This window comes from Xiphias gladius, chromosome 20, assembly GCF_016859285.1.
Source record: "Xiphias gladius isolate SHS-SW01 ecotype Sanya breed wild chromosome 20, ASM1685928v1, whole genome shotgun sequence".
Lineage (NCBI taxonomy): Eukaryota > Metazoa > Chordata > Actinopteri > Istiophoriformes > Xiphiidae > Xiphias > Xiphias gladius.
In genome coordinates this window covers 18,138,820-18,157,256 of record NC_053419.1, presented here as the reverse complement: position 1 = coordinate 18,157,256, position 18,437 = coordinate 18,138,820, and the positions used below count along the sequence as shown (strand labels likewise).

Genomic DNA, 18,437 nt, shown 5'->3' with positions numbered 1-18,437 from the left:
GCGAAGCAGAAGAAGCTGACGAGGCGGATACCAGTGTCGGTAGCCCCCCCCCCCACCCAAACATTGACAGCCATGGCCGCTTCCATTGAGAGCTTCCTGGAGGAGCTCTCCGGTGTTGGAGACCCAATCGAAGAGCTACAGAGTTTAAAAACGGCTTTGTTGTCGATACCCCTCAGCGCCTTGAGAGACTCCGTGAGCAGACTGCGATTCGATGTGATATTCTCTCTGCTAAACTCAAATCAGAGGTTGGTTTGGCACCTTGTTTACACTGCTAAGCAAACTGGTGGGTGTTATCTGCTGAGTCAGTCAGCTGTAAGGATTCAGGATGTATATATTAGTGTCACTAGTTACACAATAGGTTAATGTACCGGTTGGCTAAGTTAGTTTGCTAAAAAAAAAAAAAAAAAAAGGGCTGCATTTGACCTGTGCTAGTTAGTCGTTAGCAAGCTAACTGGCTACAATGCCACAAAGAATATACAGTGCAGGTGTGAAGTGACACATTTTCCTTTAGCCCTTTAGACCAGATAATTCGTCTTAAAACGAAACGCTGTCTGAAAATCGCATGACTGGCTTTAATGTTAAGGTGTTCGGGGGGGTTGTTCATGATTATAACACTGCAGAAATCGTTGCCCTTTCTTGACGCGCAGTCCCCCATTTTATGGACAGTGCAGATGCAGGAGGTGCAACATGGATGGTAACACTCTTCAAATAGATGTGAAAATTTGCACTAAAACTACACAATTACTGTTTAGTTTCAGGTTCACTGTGCTGGAGCACGGAGCCAACCAATAAAAGTATGGCACTCTCTCAATAGACACAAAATACAGACTTCCCATTTCACAACAAATTAACGTCTTTAATCTTTTATGATTGTTAACGGTTGACAATTGTTTTGTCTATAAAATGTCAAAAAAATACAGAAAAAACAGCCCAAGGTTAAGTGTTTTGTCTGACCAACAGCCCATAATCCAAAGATATTCAGTTCACTGTCACCTTAATCAATTATGGGAAAAAAGTGACTAATGTGAGCTGCGTTCACAGGGAGCAGGTTGAGCTGTGTGTGGACATCCTTGAACGCATCTTAATGGCCCTCAGCCCTGAGCACCTGGCACAGAACTACCTGGTGGAGCTGCAGGCGGGTCTGAACCATCCTAATGAAACTGTTAAGATACTGGCCTTGACACAGGTAGGCTGCTCACGCACATACACGCACAGAAACATCGATCAGATCAGGTAGCCCTGTTTTTCCTCCGGCAGATTGGCAGAATTGTGGAGCATCCCGATGCTGTCACGAAAATCCTCAACAACCACGACACTCTTGGAGCGGTGATCCACTGCATCGCTGAGGAGAAAATGGCTGTGGCAAAAGAGGTGATGATTTAGGCGAGGAAAAAGCCAGCGTAAGACTATAATGGATCCACATTGGGTGCAGTAACTGTTTTGTTCCTTAGGCCATTCAGTCCCTGTCTAAACTGAGTCACTCCAAGCCTGGATTAGACAAATTGTTCCAGAGCGACCTGCTGAAAGTCATGAAGGATGTGATGGCCACAAGTGACATAGTCAGATATAGATTATACGAGGTACGTTCAAATGTGCGTTGCTTTGGGCTACTTTGTGGCTGATGATGCATAGTGTCCACTTTTTTTTAATGACATACATTTTTTTAAATGACACTTTGATGGAGTCAGTAGAAGGTCTGACTAATCAGAACAAGAAATCATGCCAGAACGTGGGCGACCTTGATTCAGTTATTTTAAAGTTTTAATGTATGATGAATGAGCTTGTAATCCTGCACATGGACACAGTTGAATGACGGCTGAACTTTAAGATTGTTTTCTCCACTGTTTTCATAAAATCATCCAGCAGCCATTTAGCAGACTCTGTAACCCGCCGGAAGATCACAAACAATACATCTCTGACTTCTTTTTCTTGCTGCTTGCAGCTGGTGGTGGAAATCTCGTCTCTTTCTCCCATTTCCCTGAGTTACTGCGCCAACAGCGGCTTCATTTCTCAGCTCCTCAATGAACTGACGGGAGACGACGTTTTGATCAGGTAATAAAATAAATCATGCGTAAACAGGAGCACAAGTTGATATGGTCCGTGACAATATATAATGTCTTAGCTGCGGTTGTATTAAGTTTGTCTGCCTTTTGACTACCTTTTTCCTGTTTTCACAGCATCACCTTTTAATAAGCGTCTTTAGTCTTGTGCAGTGCTGTTAATTTGAGTCAATAATCAAGTTTTATTTATACAGCCCAATATCACAAGCCACAAATTTACCTCAGGGGGCATCACAATCTGTACAGCATACAACACCCTCTGTCCTTAGAGCCTCGAAATGGATAAGGAAAAACTCCCCAAAAACCCCTTTAACAGGGAAGATGTGGGAGAAACCTCAGCAAGAGCAACAGAGGATGGATCCCTCTTCCATAATGGACAGATATGCAATAGATATTGTGTGTACTGAATAGAGTAACATAGCAGATTTACAGTATGGATGATCAGGTTTACAAAATAATAGACTGTAAACATACAGTATATAAAGAAGATGAGTCAGGAGTCTGTTTTTATCTTTTCCACTAGGGCCACAGCTATAGAGATGGTGACCACTCTAGCCCATAGTCAGCACGGCCGGCAGTATTTGGCCCAGCAGGGTATCATGGACAAGATCTCCAACATGATCAGAGGAGCAGAGACAGACCCCTTCTCCTCCCTCTACCTGCCTGGTGAGTCGCTTTAGAAAACTGCTCCCAGAAAATACAGCCAGTCCATCTGAATTCCTTCTGCTAAGCTCAGCAGAGTCCACGGTTTTTGTTTTCTCTTATCTGATTAGCTGTATCTGTCTAAGCATCGTGTCAAAAATTAGGGAGGATTTATTTGTTTTTGTTTTTTTAATGCTAAATTGTAAGGAAATGTGTGCCATTACTGAATATTGTGCGGTTGTGCAACCAGTCATTTTTGCCAGTTGATGCAAACCCACTGACAAAGAATCTCAGTTAACTCAGTTATTTCTTGACAGTAAAACAGAAACTGTTTGCATGGCTTGATACCACTAGTAGTAAATGAGAAAATATGTTTGTTTTGTGTGTGTGTGTGTGTGTGTGTGTGTGTATCAGTGTGTGTGTGTGTGTGTGTGTGTGTGTGTGTGTGTGTGTGTGTCATTTGGCTGAATTGACTTTATGAATTGAATTTATGTGATGTCAATGAGTCTCCCGTGATCAACTGCATGATAACAGAAATGACTGCCACTTTTGGACACGCTACTCTCTATGAAGAAATACAAGTACAATCTTGTGCTAAAGTTTGGGTGAAATTTTCCCTTAAGTCATTCAGTGCTGCAGTACAAAGTCCTTTACGGTGAAAATATCACTCCTGTAGGTTTGGTGAAGTTCTTTGGGAACCTGGCCATTATGGACAGCCCACAGCAGGTTTGCGAAACGTACCCAGCCTTCCAGAACAAGGTGTTTGAGATGGCTCTGGACCCGGACCCTGTGATGATCGGGGTGGCTCTGGACACTTTGGGCTTACTCGGTTCAACTGTGGAGGGAAAGCAGGTCCTGCAGAAAACAGGTTAGCTTGCTTTCCTAAGGTGTCCCATGTTTTATTTAATGAAAGCAAAAGGAGCAATGTACCCCCTTAGAACATTTATATTTGTTGTACTTGTAGCTGATGTCTTGGGATCTTTGTGTCTATTTCTTTCTGTGTCTTCAGGAGAAAAGTTCAAGGCCGTGTTGTTAAGAATGAGCCATCTTGCCAGCTCTGGAGCTACGGAGCTCCGAGTGCGCAGCTTAGATGCCATTTCACAAATTCTCACTCTACAGGTATGTGTCCCCAACATAAATCTTTTTTTGTCTTTAATAGCCATCATCAGGCAAAAGGTTGATCAGTTTATGAATCTATAATGGGGTTTTTTTTTGCAGCCAGAGCAGCAGACAGAAGATCTTTTGGCCCTGACAGAGTCCTGGTTCCTCCTTTTGTCTAAGCAGCCCATGGACATGATTCGCAATATCAGCACTCAGCCGTTCCCAGAGTTGCATTGTGGGGCTCTGCGGATATTCACTGTGAGTGCTAAGCTTAATCTAACTACAATCATTTCCTCCTTGTGTTACTGCCCAGTAATTTCCTCTAAAATAAGAAGGGAACTGTGGATATTGAAAGATGTTTTTTTTCAATGTTTTGTATGACGCAAAGGTTTAGTGCCATCAGCATTGCTCTGGTAATATTTGTATCTTCATTAGTGGATACTGTGTGTGTGTTTGTGTGTGTGTTCCAGGTCATTGCCACTCAGCCATGGGGTCAGAAGTTAATGATCAGCACTCCCGGATTCATGGAGTTCATTTTGGATCGTTCATCGGGTCAGACTAAGGAGGCCAAAGATGCCAAGTTTGAACTGGTGGGGTCACTTGTGTCTTCATCAACAGCAGCAGAGATACTGGGCAGCCAGCATTACATCTGTCTGAAAACATACCTCAGAGAGGGACCTTACTATGTTTCAGCTGTGGCCTCAGTCAGCACAGAAGGAGCAGACTGATTCAAACAAACACAGGTACACCTCATGGGTTTCTAGTGAATGCTTAAGTGATGGGTAAGTGCCTGGATAACCTAACCATGAGTTAACATATTGTACTCTGCTATAATAAACCAACTCTCTGAAAAATACGTCAGTAGTTTTAACGAATCAGGACATCATCTATCCTCAGAGTAAAGGTAAGACATGTAAAATGGGTATAGGTAAAGTGTTCAAACATAATCGCTCTGTGTTCAGTCTAGTTAATTTGGCAACTACCCTTAAATAAATGGCAGGTTCTGGTGAACAGCCCGTTTTCTAAGTCATATTTAGTTGCCACAAATATGGAATAAAATTGCTAAAGTGACAAGTAAAATATTGAAATATCAGAAAGTAAAAGGGACAAAGTCACCTCAAATAATTTTTATAAGTAGTTGTTCATTAAAGGCGCACTCCAGCGTTTTATACATCAAGTTCAGTTGATGTATTTCACAAGGAGAACTCCACAGGCTGTTATGTAATGTCATCAGGGTTGTCTCGGTTTGGGCTTAGAGACTGCAAATTTTATAATAGAAAGCCTGCATTACAAATTTGGGGCGTTAAGTTTGGAGGACTTGGGCAATTCGACGACAGGGGGGTTCTAATGAAAGATGCTGTTGAGATGCGTTTTGGGAAATGTAGGATCGAGTGTTTGTGGAGCTTGACCCATATTAAAGACTAAAGGTCAGGATATCTCAGAATTTGATGCTTTGGTTATGGCTATTTAAAAAATAAAAATAAATCTTGTCTCTTATGAGTCCCCCAATTTTATGTAAATGCAACACTAAATTTCCTGAGTATCCCTTTAACGGTAGGGGCCACCTTAAAATTATTGCAACACTCTTGAAACGATGAATTTCCATAATGGACAGGTGCTAAACCTCCACACACAAATGCATCAAACTTGGTGCCATAATGATGGCAGCAGAGAAATGTTAGTTAATGTGTCTTTACCAACTACTTGGGCAATAATTAAGGAGCCTTTTAGATGTAACTGGTTCACTATCCAGGCACTAACACAAAAAAATCCACATCATCATATACAGTATCCTTCTAGTAAAACTGAACTCGACCAAAAGCTTCATTAATCAAACCCCTGCTTCAATAATTCCTGAGACATTGATTACATTTTTTTGTGTCAAAATATCTTTGTTTATTGAATAGATGGATTTTTTTTTTTTTTTTTTTTTTTTACACATTAAAGAGGATTCATTCGACAAAGGATGTGTGTGCTTATTTTTCAGTCGTAGCAAAACATTACACCCAGAAATGTGACTGATAGCAATTTAATTTTCTATGGTTCCTAATAAGATTATCATTTTAATGTAAGGATTTAGGAGAGCAGAAATCCTTATGCAACTTCAGCTGTAGTACCTTATGTTATACCAGATAATTTATCTGGTATAACATCTATCTTAGCTTGTGATCATAATAAATAGAACTTACTTCGCAGCTACAATATCTTTTGTAGACACAAATATTTATTCAGGCAGAAACACTAGTCTCAGCATAGTTCTGGATCTGTTGATAGCTCAGTGCGCCTTAGTTTGACAGAAGGATTTTCCAGTGTTTCTCTGAAGAAGAAGCAGTATTATCTTTGGGCATGAGCAGCTAGAAATTGAAAAGCTTATTAGTTTTGTATTGTATTTGTTTGTTTTACACCTTTTTAAGTCTCCTAATCCATGGAGAATTAAAACCAGACATTTAAGCAAATGCTATTTGTGGGATTGTCACTACATTGAATTATCATTATCAGGTGCAGAAACCAACTTGGGGAAAAAAATCCGGTTCGAGATTCAATTGGTGCTCTGTCATCTCCACTAGAGGGCAACAGTTTGGGCAGCTCTGCCTCCTTCAGCCACTCTATCAGCTGTTGAAGTCTTCAAATCCAATTATATCCAGTTAATCCAGATGAAAGAAGTACTCAGATGCTTTATTTAAATCAAAGTGGTAATAACACATTGTGAAAATACTCATATACAAGTATAGGTATTATAGTATAAACCTTACACAATTATCTGTGATACTGAAATGATAATTCATGAAAAAGCAGGTGCAGTCAGATGTTGGGTGACATTTTATATTTGTTCACCCCTGAAATCACCGGTAAGTGCAATAGCAAAGATTAATCTGTAGCTGGAAATTGCAGTGATTCAGAAACTTTGAACTGAAAAAAATTAATTAAAACTAAATAGATTCAAACAAGAAATGACTGTAGGGAAGAAGAACACACCCAAAAAGGATGTGCAGTGGACTGGTTGGGTTTAGGGGGCCAATAAACAGCTTAATCTGTGAGCTAAGTGCCACACTGGGCTCAAGTAAAATTTCAAATGCTATTTCAAATTTTAAAAAGTTTCAATTTTCATCCCTCCATGTGACTATGAGTTCTTGTCCCACTGTCTTCCTTTCAGCACTGCTGCCCGATTATATACTGTATATGTGATGTTGAAATGGATCCCAGCGGGACTCTGTAACAACATATTCATGTACAACACTACACCTGCAATCTGCTGCCAAAGCCCATCTTCCCCTCACAGCACATCTACCCTGAAGGGGGTAATCGCACAGCTGTGACTTTCCTCCTCTGCAGCAGTAAAGACTTCCCACTCCAGACAGAGCGGCTGACTCAATCCCAGACATCCATCATAAGCTTAAAAACTCTTCAACAACCACATGTTTCTGTCTCCCCGGTGAATCATATCACTTCTCCCACGTCTGCTTCATACTCGCATTAGTTTGCGTAATCAAATAAAAAAAGAAATAAATAATGATGATAATAAAAAAAAAAACATCTGGTCACATTTCTCTTCACATTTTATTTTCATTTTTATTCCTGGCACTTCTGTGAGCGTAGTGGAATTCAACTGGCCACTCATCCTACTCGTCTTTTATGATTTTCATCTCCAACATTGAGTGTTAGTGGCCTTCTCCTGAAGGATAAAATTACAACAAGGACTGAAAGATATCTCATGCTTTTTTAAATGTAAAAAAAAAAAGAAGAAAAATTCATATTCAGTTTTTCTTTGTGCAGTTATCTATTTACCAGTCTCATTTCTTTCTGCTGTTAAACTAAAATATGAACAGTAAGCATTACCTCTCATCCCTAGAGCGCCATGTTAATCCGGTGATGCTGCTGGCCTCTGTTCCTTCCCCTGTCAGAGAGAGTGCGAGGCTCCTCCCGGGGTCCCTCTGTGTGAAAGGTGGGATGATCTGTTGTTCGAGCTCAACACTCCCGAGAAACACTGATGGCAGGCGCGAGGTGGAAGGGAACGTGGGGTTTTCAGATTTTATTTGGATGATGAATCACACTGTCAGCGTAAAGCCATTGTATTTCCCACAAGGGCTGGGCTCCGTGTCGTATAGGACACTTCAATAAATCAATCAGTCTCCAACCCATTTGACAGCTACTGTTCTGGTCCACACAAAGGCATAAAAATAACCAATAATAGAAGTAAAAAACGTTGCTCTCTACCAAAAACAAACAAACAAAAAAGACTGATATCGTTAGATGAAATTAGAGTTTTATCAAAGGCTGTTTTCCTTGCAGAAATTGTACAGCTCGTGACATTATTGTGAACACGGGGCACTTAAAAATTTAATTTCAGACAAAGATTTTCAAATCGGGTCATGCCTAACCTCCAATACAAAGAACATCATATATTTGTTACAGTGCCCATGCACCAGAATCTAGGAAAAACGTCTGCATAAACATCCAATTAAGAGCAAGAATCTAGGAACAACAATCAGTCAGCAGACATGTCGATATTGCCTCTCCTGTTGCTCACCATTTTGCAGAAAGCAACTGTTCTGTCTCCCTGCTTAAGTGTCGGTACAGATAAAGTGATCCAACCACACAGAGGTGGAAATCCAGAACGACTGCTTACCTCAGTGTGCAGCCTATTGGATTGCAACTCCTGCTAATTTAAATGACGAATTTGACCTGTCTCCTTTCCTCTAACAAGTTGTAGAACATTTTATCAAACCCAGTTTTGTCTTATACTACAATGACTTATGGCGGTTGCCCTGATGTTTTCATTGTAGTGTACCACAGATGCTTATTCACTACGTAGTTTAGTTGGTTAGTTCAGCTAGTGGCCACTTGGTGCACCTGTTGGTCATGAGTTGATTAACACTCATTGTAGGTTAGAAGTCAGAAAGATCCAACCATTGAACTGAAGAACTATTGCACACTGAAGAAGACATAACCCTGTGCTCCTATTTGACAATTTAAACTATATAACAGGAAGTATCTGCCCTTTCTTTGCTTTGGATAAAAATAAAATGTAAGTTGTAGGCAAAATTAATAAAGACAAGTTTGGTATGTGTATTTATCACATTGTTGCATTTGGCATATTAAGCTGAAAATAGTTATGTTTCTTGTGCAAAGTCTTTTTTTTTTTTAAAGTGGTGGAAAGTAACTAAGTACATTTATGCAAGTATTGTACTTAATTACAATTTTGAGGTACTTGTACTTGAGTATTTCCATTTTATGCTACTTTTTTTCCTGTACTCCTCTACATTTCAGAGGGAAATATTGTGCCTTTTACTCCACCAGATTTATTTGAGAGCTTACTCATTACTTTTCCGATTCAGATTTTATACATAAAACTATAAGCTTATACAATACAGTGTTTTTTTTATCCCTCACAGAAAAGCAGTTTGTAGTTGGGGCTCCATGTCTCCTTTTAGATGTGTTTAGTAGTTCCATCAAAGAATCACTTCCCCTTTTAAACTTTACAAATTATTTAATTTAAAGAAGTCTTTGAGGCCTAAAGAGGTCACAGTAGCCTATATTTCACAAAAACAGCAAAGGTTAAAGTCCTAAACATAAATACAAATATGTGTAGCAGAACTTCTTCTGATTTTCCTTGCCTATTGATCATCTCACAACCTCTCAAATTATCTTGTGACCCTTCGGAAGGGTCAAACCCGTAGGTTGGGAACCACTTAACTAAACTACCCAACTGTCTATAAAGTAGTTAAAAGTAGATACACCTTGACCGGCTACAAAAGTGAAATGCATCTTAGGTTAGGCATTTATGCAGTATTGCCAGTCTTATAATGTCATATACAATATCAGTTAGGGGCCATTTAATCAGCAGAAAGAGTTTAATAATTATTACATTTTAATATTTTTGATATTAAGCACATTTGTTTGATGATATTTTTACTTTAGTGGGATTTTGAATGAAGGACTTTTACTTGGAATGGAGTACTTTTACATTTGTAATATTTCTACTTTTACTTAAGTAAAGGATCTGAATACTCATTCCACTAGTGACAGTGTTGCTGTACAATATTCTTCATATATGTTTACAATCTAGCTATAATCTTGTCAACCTAACCATCCATACTGCAAACTTTTCTGTTGCTCTTCCTGAAGTTTCTCCCCTTTTCTTCCCCATTAAAGGGTTTTTTTTGGGGGGGGGGGGGTTCCTCTTCTGACTCGAGGGTCTAAGGACAGAGGATGTTGTATGTTGTACAGATTGTGAAGCCCCCTGAGGCAAAGTTGCAATCGCGATATTGGGCTATATAAATAAAACTGACTGGACTTGACTTGTGTGACATAAATAAGTTGAACCGAATACGAACAACACTTGTACAATACACCCAATAGCCCTGTTTTTTTTTTTTTTTTCTTGTGTTTATTCGTCGTATGGTTGAATTCTGCATATTGGCCTGAAACGAGTTGCCTTTCTTCAGCCTTCTTCAACCATTTAACCGCCGTGTTTCCACTGTGGACAACTGAAGGGGCTCGCAGCCTCCGACAGATGGTGCTAACGACTCCCTCCTCGTCAGGAGTCGGGTGATAATTCAACAGTTATGTCATCAGGTGTACCCGCTGCCCGCTCGGGGAGGAAAGCTGTCATAGCCGTAATGTTCACCGCTGCAGACCTGTCCCTCTGCATCTCCCAGAGTTTTGTGCGCTTGATTGATTGATTTTTTTTTTTTTTAATTTATTTTCTGCCAGCCAAATGGTTTGCATTTGCATCTTGTAGTCTGTCTATTTAAAGACCCTCATATGGCAGTTGTCACCTTGATCGCAGCCTCTTATCTACGTAGGTTGACAAAAACTCTTCCATACCTCCGAGATGCACCTCAATAGGTGAGGGGGGTGGGGTGGGGTGGGGTGGGGGGGGGGGGCGCACTTACATAGGGAGAAATCACCCGGGCTTTAAAAAAAAAAGCGCGTCTTTCTAGCCTGGAATCCATTCCCTTTTCCTTTTCTTTTCTTTTTTTTTTGATTAGCTCACCCTCCGATGCAATCGACCCGGGAAGACGACTTTGTCAAGGGGGACTCAACGCCGACCGCCGCAGCTCTCCAGTCCGCCGCCGGCAGCGCCGGATCGCCGTCCAAAATGTGCAGTGAATGCTACGTGAATCATTCATTCGTGAACGACGATGGGACCGTGAGCGACCACAAGCCACGGTAAGAGAGGAAAAAAAAAACCAACAAGAGCAAACGAGTAAGGAGGCAAACTTCAGGTATCATATGTGGAGATTAGTGATGAGCAAGTTAGTGCCTTTGATTGTTGCACCTTTTTAAAAAGTTATTCTGGGCACAAACATGATTTATAGCTGAGGGATTTGTTGAATAAAACTGTGAAAAGAGCCAAATCTTTATATTTCATGAAATCTGAATGTTCCTTTATTCAGTGCAGTGCGTGAACACAATCCTGTCACTGATCATTAGTTTTTATTGGTGTTTGTTTCTAGAGCTTCATCCATCCATACACTGTCTGCTCATCTACTCATGTCTCTCCACTGTTGTGTGCTCAGCTGTTTGCGAGCTTGCTATCTGTCTCAGCTGCCAGTATTACAGCCCGGATATTATCTACTGAAAACATGGCTGTAATACCAGAACTAATAATAGGCACATTAAATAATAATTCTAATGTTGCAACCTGTGTGGCTTCTTTGAAACATTTGTGTTACTTTTCAGTGAAAATGTTTACATGTGTTGTTAAAAATGTACATTGAAAGTCTCGAAAAAGAGACACAGATGTGTATTTAAATCCTCTCACTCGACATGTTTTTCTCTGTTCATTAGGGATGCCTCAAATGACCCATAAGCGCAGGTCTGTTTATGAGACTTGAGTGCTTCTCTTTGCCATTGGGGTTTTTTCGGTTAAGTTAAATGGATTTCATAAAATCGCTTGGGAAATATACCCTTCATCTGTTATACAATAAATTTGACAAGCCTAATGTAGGAATATGGCAAACAGGCAGACACGGTGATGGAGGGAATAGGTGGGGAGATGGAGGGAGGGTGAATAGAGAAGAGATTTGGGGCTTTTCTACACTCACTGATTTCTGGATAATCTACCTTGCCTCTTTATAGATTGTGTAGGTTTAGCTGCATCTTCACTGATCTCTTTTGAAGGGACTGACAACTGCACCCGTCTTCCCAGCAAACTACTTACAGTTCTTTTGAATCAATGCATTCACTCAGTTCAGGGGTTTATAATTCATCTTTTTCCTTCAGTACAACTTCTCACACCTTCTTCTCCTAGGGTAAAAGGTAACATCGCACTGTATCACACTCCTCCTTTGCATATTACTCAGGCTCTTGGGCTGTGATTGACCAATGTGTGAACTGGAGATGTGACTCAACTCATGTAAAGACAGTCAGAGAAAAAAAAAAAACATAGCAGTAGAGATTGTGCCCCTAATGCAGCTAATCAGACATTTCTGTCTTATAATTTTTTTTATGGTTTATGTAAGATGAATCCGAGTAATAGATCTATGATTATTACACAGTATTAATGATGTGTGCCTCAAGCTTGTCACAACTGCTGGTAGCGACAGAGGCAGGCAGGTGCAATGAAGTCACTTAAATAGTATAAGCTGAAAAGAACCAGGCTTACAGACAGATGGGTGGACAAGCAAGCAGGCAGGTAGACAGGTGGGCAGGCTGGCAGGCAGGTACCGATAACAGGTTATTGTATCCAGGTAGCAGGCACATTGGTAAGCAAACGGGAACATAAGACAATCCAACAAAGAGCTGGTCACAACGTCAAGTGGGCTGGGAACCAAATAATGAGCAGGGGATCTCAGGTGGATGGCTCAGGGGCAGAACAAAGGCGGAGCAGGAAACCTCGGGAGGACAGCACAGAGGCTGGACAGATAGACGGAGCCGATCCAGAGTCAGGGCAGAAAGAAGAAACTTGTCCGCCGGGCATTGACAGGATGACGCAATAGAGGCTGGCAACTGGAGCATCAGGCAAGCAGCCTGATATTCTGGCTGGTTTCCGTAGGCTTAGACAACAGCGTCGACAGTTGGCTGGTCGACGTTTGCTGAGACAACCGCCAACTGGGAGATTGGGCAGATCGTTGGCAGGGGCTGCTAACTAAAGTTCAGACAGGGCATCGGCATGGGCTTGCTACTGAGGATCATGCAAGCCATTGGGTGGGCGGTTTTGGCTGGGCCGCCATCTAGAAACCAGGAGCAAACTTGACAATGGCCAGTTCAGTAACAAGCTTAGCGTAAACTGACTTGGGAACAGGCAAGATGTCGGCCAACTCAGGAACAGGCTTGATGTCGGCTGGCTCAGGAAGAGACTCAGGAACAGACGTGACGTGGGCTGGGATGGCCGACTTAGGAACAGGCGAGGTGTCTGCCAGAATGGCTGACTGATGAACAGACTCAGGAACAGATGAGATGTTAGCCAGGACAGCCAACTCAGGAACAGGCAAGACGCTGGCTGGGAACCCCCACACAGGGTCGGGGTCCGGCTGGGCATTGATCGTGGTGCTGGCTCTGGGTCGCTGGGCAGCTGAGGCTCTGGACAGTTCAGGGAATTGACGTCTTTGAGACCTATGCTTCCTTCTAGGGACTCAGACCCCTGGATACTTTGTGGAAGCCAGGCACGTACCCAGGAAATGGGACTGTGCAAGGTCTTCAGGAGCAGAGATGAGGCTAGCTGAGTGGAGTGAAGGCTGGAAGCTAGTGGGCCTGAGGTTAGCTGACCAGAATGTTGGCTGGAGACTGGAGGCTGGGCTGCATGCTGAAGGCTAGCCGGCTGGAGGCTATCGGACTGGAGACTAACCAACTTGGGTGCATGCTGGAGGCTAGCGGGCCTGATGCTAACCAACTGCGGTGCTGGCTAGAGGCTAGCAGGTCTGATGCTAGCCAACTGCGGTGCAGGCTGGTGGCTAGCCAACTGGCAGTTGGCTACCTGGCCAGAGGATAGCCGACAGTGAGGCAGCTTGGTGGCTAGCAGACTGGGAGACTGGCTGGTGGCTAGCAGGCTGGAAGCTAGCCAAATGGGAGAAAGGCCGATGGCTAGCAAGGACCGTGGCAGCAGAGGCCACCAAATCTGCAATGCCAGGAACTTATTCATTAACCAAGGCTTTAAAGATATCCCATAGATTGAAAATGACAGAGCTACATTTTTCTGCTCCACAATGGAGGCACTCCATGGCAAGTGTCATCTCCTTTGGTTCCTCCTCAGAAAACATTAGATCTGCTGGGTCCTTTGTGGTCAGATCGTTCTGGTGGTAGCAGCACAGGGAGGGAGGACCCAAATGCAGAAAGACAAGCAGGCAGGTGCAGTGAAGTTACTTTAATAGTATAAACTGAAGAGAACCAGGCTCGGGTGGACAAGGAGAAAGGGCAGGTATTCAGGCAGCTAGCTAGGCAGGCACAGACAACCGATGCATGCAGGTATCAGGCACATAGGTACACACAGGAAACATAAGAAGACTATCTGACAAGGAGCTGGTGACAATGGCAGGTTTAAATAGTGACTGGGATGACGAGGAAACTGGGAACAGGTGTGTGAGTGGGCATGGATGCTCAGGTGATTGCAAATGGGAAACAGGTGAGCTCGTGGAATTGAAGACAGGAAGAAAGTCCAGGAGCTTCTGGTGGGCAGATGGAGAATGGCAGGTCTGGGGATATGGAGGGTTAAACATGCCCAGGAGAAGTGAGCAGGGGCTGAAGAGGGGCCGAGGGGAAATGAGGAGCAGACTACGACAAAGCTGAGTGATCACGTGTTGAAACCAGTATTGGAAGTAGTACTCTTTACAAGTATTAGTACCAATATAGCAATGTTAAAATACTCCATTACAAGTAAAGGTCCAGCATTACAAATCTTATTTAATTCAAATAGAGCAAAGTATCAAATGTAAAAGTACTCATTTAGCAAATAATGGCCCCTGTGAATGATACATTTTTATCAATTTTTATTATTAGGTTGTCAACATTGATGCATCAATGTTGTAGCTCATTGAGGTGGAGCTACTTTAATCTTTAACAGTGCATTGTATTTAATAAACTTATCATATGGTGTATATGTAATATGGTAATCTGAAAAGTAACTACTAACTACTCTGCATCTTTCAAATAAATGTAGTGAAGTAAAAGTAAAAAAACATTTCCCTCTAAAATTTAGTAGAGTACAAGTATAAAGTAGCAAAAACTGGATATACTCAAGTAAAGTAGCTCAAAATTGTGCAGAACTTGAGTAAACTTAGTTACTTGCCTACACTGGTTGAAATCTTCCCACACCAAAATGAGTGAATACAGAATTAGTCTAAAAGACAAATTTAATTCTTATGTTAATAAAGTTAATACCATAAAATATAGTTGTGGACTATAAAAAACAGAGTTAGGAATCTGTGCAGTCTTCTATCATCCAACTGTACCTAGCAAATACACTAGAATACATGTAAACTTCTGCTTCAGCTTGTTAAATAGGTTATGGAACAAATGACTGTTTACAGTCACAGTAGTTGTATATAATGCCTGCATCTGCCCCAGGGGAGCAAAGCAGATAGTGTGCATGGCTTTTTAGATGAACGTATGTTGGCTGGTTCTGATTTTCATTTTCCTTGTCACTTCATGGATGCTGTTTGAACATCCCATATTACAGAATAAGCTGCAAACAGACAGGTAAAGAGGTTAAGAACAAGGCCAGTCACCAAAGCTCAGGGTCGAGAATTTTCTGGACTGGGATCAAACGCAAATTTATTAGTTTATAATATATTATCTTTTTTTCTGTCCTGTTTGTGTGCATTCCGGCACCACCTGTACTCCTCCATCCCATGCTTCCTTTCCGTGCTCCCTCCCCTTCTCCCTGTTCCTAGTTCCTTTTCACCATTGCCTGTTCTTCCAACTTCCTTCACCTTTCCACTTCTGCTCTCTTTCATCCGTCCTTTCCCCTATTGCTTCTTTACTTTTCTCCTCTCCCTCCTCCAGCTCCGCTCCGACACCACTACAGACTAACAGCGGGGTTATCTTAGACATCTCCACCCTTAACATGGAGCAGCTGGAGAGTGAAGTGCCCCCACTGCCGCCCCGCTTCCGCTTCAGAGACCTGCTGCTCGGGGACCAGAGCTTCCAGAATGATGACAGGTAGGCAGTAGTGTGGACACGAAGGGAAGTCATAAATCATGGACAGCAGGTTGAGCACTGCTGTTTATCCATAAAATTTAGCTATTCATTACTTTTCATATCATACTCTCTCAACATGTATTGCTCAAGTTTTAAAGTTGAATCAATTAGTGGATTAAAAAAAAAAAAAATGAATTGATTGTTTTGTTTTTTTTAATTAGTTGAGCTACTTTACAATCTTTCCACATACTTCTGAGCAACTGCAGAAGTATCCCCTGCAGTTCAAATGCCCCTGGTTGGGAATACCTTTATTAGTTGATTGACAAAAAAATCATTCTGCATCTATTTTAATACTTGATTAATGGTCAAATACATTCTTTTAAACAAAAATGCCAAAAGTTCACTGCTTACCTCTTGTCAAATGTGAATATTTTCCAGTTTTCTTCATCTTATATGATAGTAAACTGAATATTTTGGGTTTTTTCAACTGTAGGTTGGACAAAACAAGATGTGACGATGTCACCTTGAGCTTGGAAAAAAATATGATGACATTTTTTTCACAATCTTCTAACATTTTATAGAACAAAACAATTAATCACTGAAAAAACCACTTTATTTAGATTAGATTATCCCAAATCTCTCTGTTGCTTTCACCCATCAAAATTGCTGATTGCTGACCTATTTTTTTTACAGCTGACAAATACTATTAATGGGCATCCAGCCCCACTTGAACCACCTTTGTGGCAGTGTTTGTAGTTGTTTGAAGTTACATCAGAGTTACTGTGCACGAACTCCCCCCTGCAGTCTTAGCATACACAAGGGCAGCGTTCTCTAACCCTGTTGTATGGTGTAAGTTGTGTTTCTGCTTTGGATTTTGTCAGCCTTGAAAGAGGAAATGAAGCCAGAAACATGGCAGGGTCGGGGGTGCTGTCCATGGTGCTGAAAAAGATGCCGTTTCTGAAGCAGCGTGGTTTTGAGGAGAGCTGAAGTAGGCTACGTGTGTGTCTGCGCATTTTTCCAAGAATGTATGCGAAGCTTGAAAGAGTTTGATTCGAAACATGTTTTTCAGGAACAACTTTGTGAGCTAATTCACAATCAGAATTTAAAAGGAGATCTCACGAGATCTCTCCTCATCCGCAATTTATGCTCCTTTCCCCTCGATTCTGCCCTCTGAGCTTGATATAAGACAAGATCAGTAGCAGCCTTCTATTTTTCTGAGATCTGCTCCGTTTGTTTTTGTCTAAGGATTCAAATCACTGCTACAGCAGGATTAAGATAGCTTCTATTTCTAAAGCCTAAAACAAAGGAGTCAAAAAATAACTTGAAAAAGAAAAAACTTGTGTCCCTTTTTCTGTTATTGCATAACTTCTGTAGAGCACTGAATTAAACAATCTAGAACATTTAGTTATGCATTCATATTTGTGTTTCCTAATGATACTTATTCAGTACATATTCTTGGGTTCTGCCAGATGGACCTCAGGAGAGAGATGATCAAATGTAATTTTAGATGTGATTACAGCAGCAGTAAACCTTTGAGCCTGCAGTGCTGTTTGTAACATTTGACACATCTATTTGTCGAGGAGAAAAAAAAAACAAGCTTTGCCAATGCTTGCAGTCAAGGGTAACCTTTCCCCAGCTGTCCAACAACCACTGTTTTCTCCTCGATGAAACTGCCGACCTCCTCAGCTCCCACTTAGTCAGTTATCATTTTTCCTTTCTCTCCATGCAAATGAACCAATCTTCTGTCCCCAGTAGGATAGGGCTGTTGGAGGTAACTGATGCTCCGGGTTGGATTTTCTGTGGTCAGCCTCCAGGCTTGTGTTCAGCAGCTGTCTGTGAACTCCCAAATGTCACTGGTCTCATCTGCCCAAGGAGGCCCGCTCCCTCATTTGTATATTGTCTTTTTTTCACCTTTAATCTGTTCTTATGCCTGAGATTCCAGTCTTTTCTTTTCAGTTTACCGTCTCACATTTTGTACATTTCAAACACCTTCATTATCCCCTTGAAGTCGGGTCTTCAGGGGCTAACCTTTGCATTATATAAATGCAGAGTGCAGAAATAAAAATGTCAGAGATTTTCACTGGCAGTAATTATGGTGTAAGGGTCTTTACATGCAACTTGGAAAGCCACAATGAGTGGGTGTACCAGTGTGGGCGGAGGAGGTTCAAGTGGAGTGACCTCTTCTGGTATTTTTCAAAAGGACTGACTCATAGAGGAGGTCATCTATAAATTACTACTTCAGACAATTCAAATTTAGAGAAAACAAAAAGGTGGGAGTGATAGGAGGTAGACAGAAACAGAGCAGTGCCTCCCACATTCTTCTTGACTTTCTTGTTGTCTGCACTTCCACTCGGATGCAAGGGAGAAAGCATCCGTCCCTCTGTTTCTGTCGTCTGTCACTTACGGTGCCAAAACCTCCGCAACAACAGAGCGGAGACTGCTGACAGAAGAGCCAAACATTCGCAAACCCTTGTGTTTAAAAACAGTTAATACTGACATGCTGTTTGCCTGATGCCACCTGCAAAAAAAAAAAAAAAAAAAATCCTCCAGTAT

General features: G+C 41.6%; 2 protein-coding genes and 1 long non-coding RNA gene across 9 annotated transcripts in view; 2 read left to right on the top strand and 1 right to left on the bottom strand.

The window, feature by feature from the left end:
* Positions 1 to 61: 61 nt before the first annotated feature.
* psmd5 (proteasome 26S subunit, non-ATPase 5) lies at positions 62 to 7,268 on the top strand. Of its 2 annotated transcripts, XM_040158355.1 has the most exons (11): positions 62 to 245; positions 1,042 to 1,186; positions 1,258 to 1,371; positions 1,452 to 1,580; positions 1,943 to 2,052; positions 2,584 to 2,726; positions 3,379 to 3,570; positions 3,712 to 3,821; positions 3,921 to 4,061; positions 4,274 to 4,546; positions 6,958 to 7,268. In XM_040158355.1, exons 1-10 carry the CDS (start codon positions 73 to 75, stop codon positions 4,529 to 4,531), a joined length of 1,515 nt encoding a protein of 504 aa, XP_040014289.1. In that variant the 5' UTR covers positions 62 to 72; the 3' UTR covers positions 4,532 to 4,546; positions 6,958 to 7,268. The 2 variants fall into 2 exon arrangements, with proteins under 2 accessions (XP_040014289.1, XP_040014288.1); XM_040158354.1 differs by lacking the exon at positions 6,958 to 7,268 and having other exon boundaries at positions 4,274 to 5,709.
* An 88-nt stretch (positions 7,269 to 7,356) lies between these two features.
* Positions 7,357 to 8,654, bottom strand: LOC120806596. Of its 6 annotated transcripts, none has more exons than XR_005709718.1 (3): positions 8,431 to 8,654; positions 7,641 to 7,958; positions 7,357 to 7,476 (listed from the first exon to the last, which is right to left on the bottom strand). It is a non-coding gene; the product is annotated as an uncharacterized LOC120806596 (long non-coding RNA). The 6 variants fall into 6 exon arrangements; XR_005709719.1 differs by having other exon boundaries at positions 7,641 to 7,953; XR_005709720.1 differs by having other exon boundaries at positions 7,641 to 7,788.
* Positions 8,655 to 10,806: 2,152 nt separating this feature from the next.
* kcnt1a (potassium sodium-activated channel subfamily T member 1a) overlaps positions 10,807 to 18,437 on the top strand; it is a 35,528-nt gene continuing 27,897 nt past the window's right edge. The window contains 2 exon segments of the mRNA XM_040158169.1: positions 10,807 to 10,976; positions 15,750 to 15,905. Coding sequence (XP_040014103.1) covers positions 10,807 to 10,976; positions 15,750 to 15,905 — 326 coding nt within the window.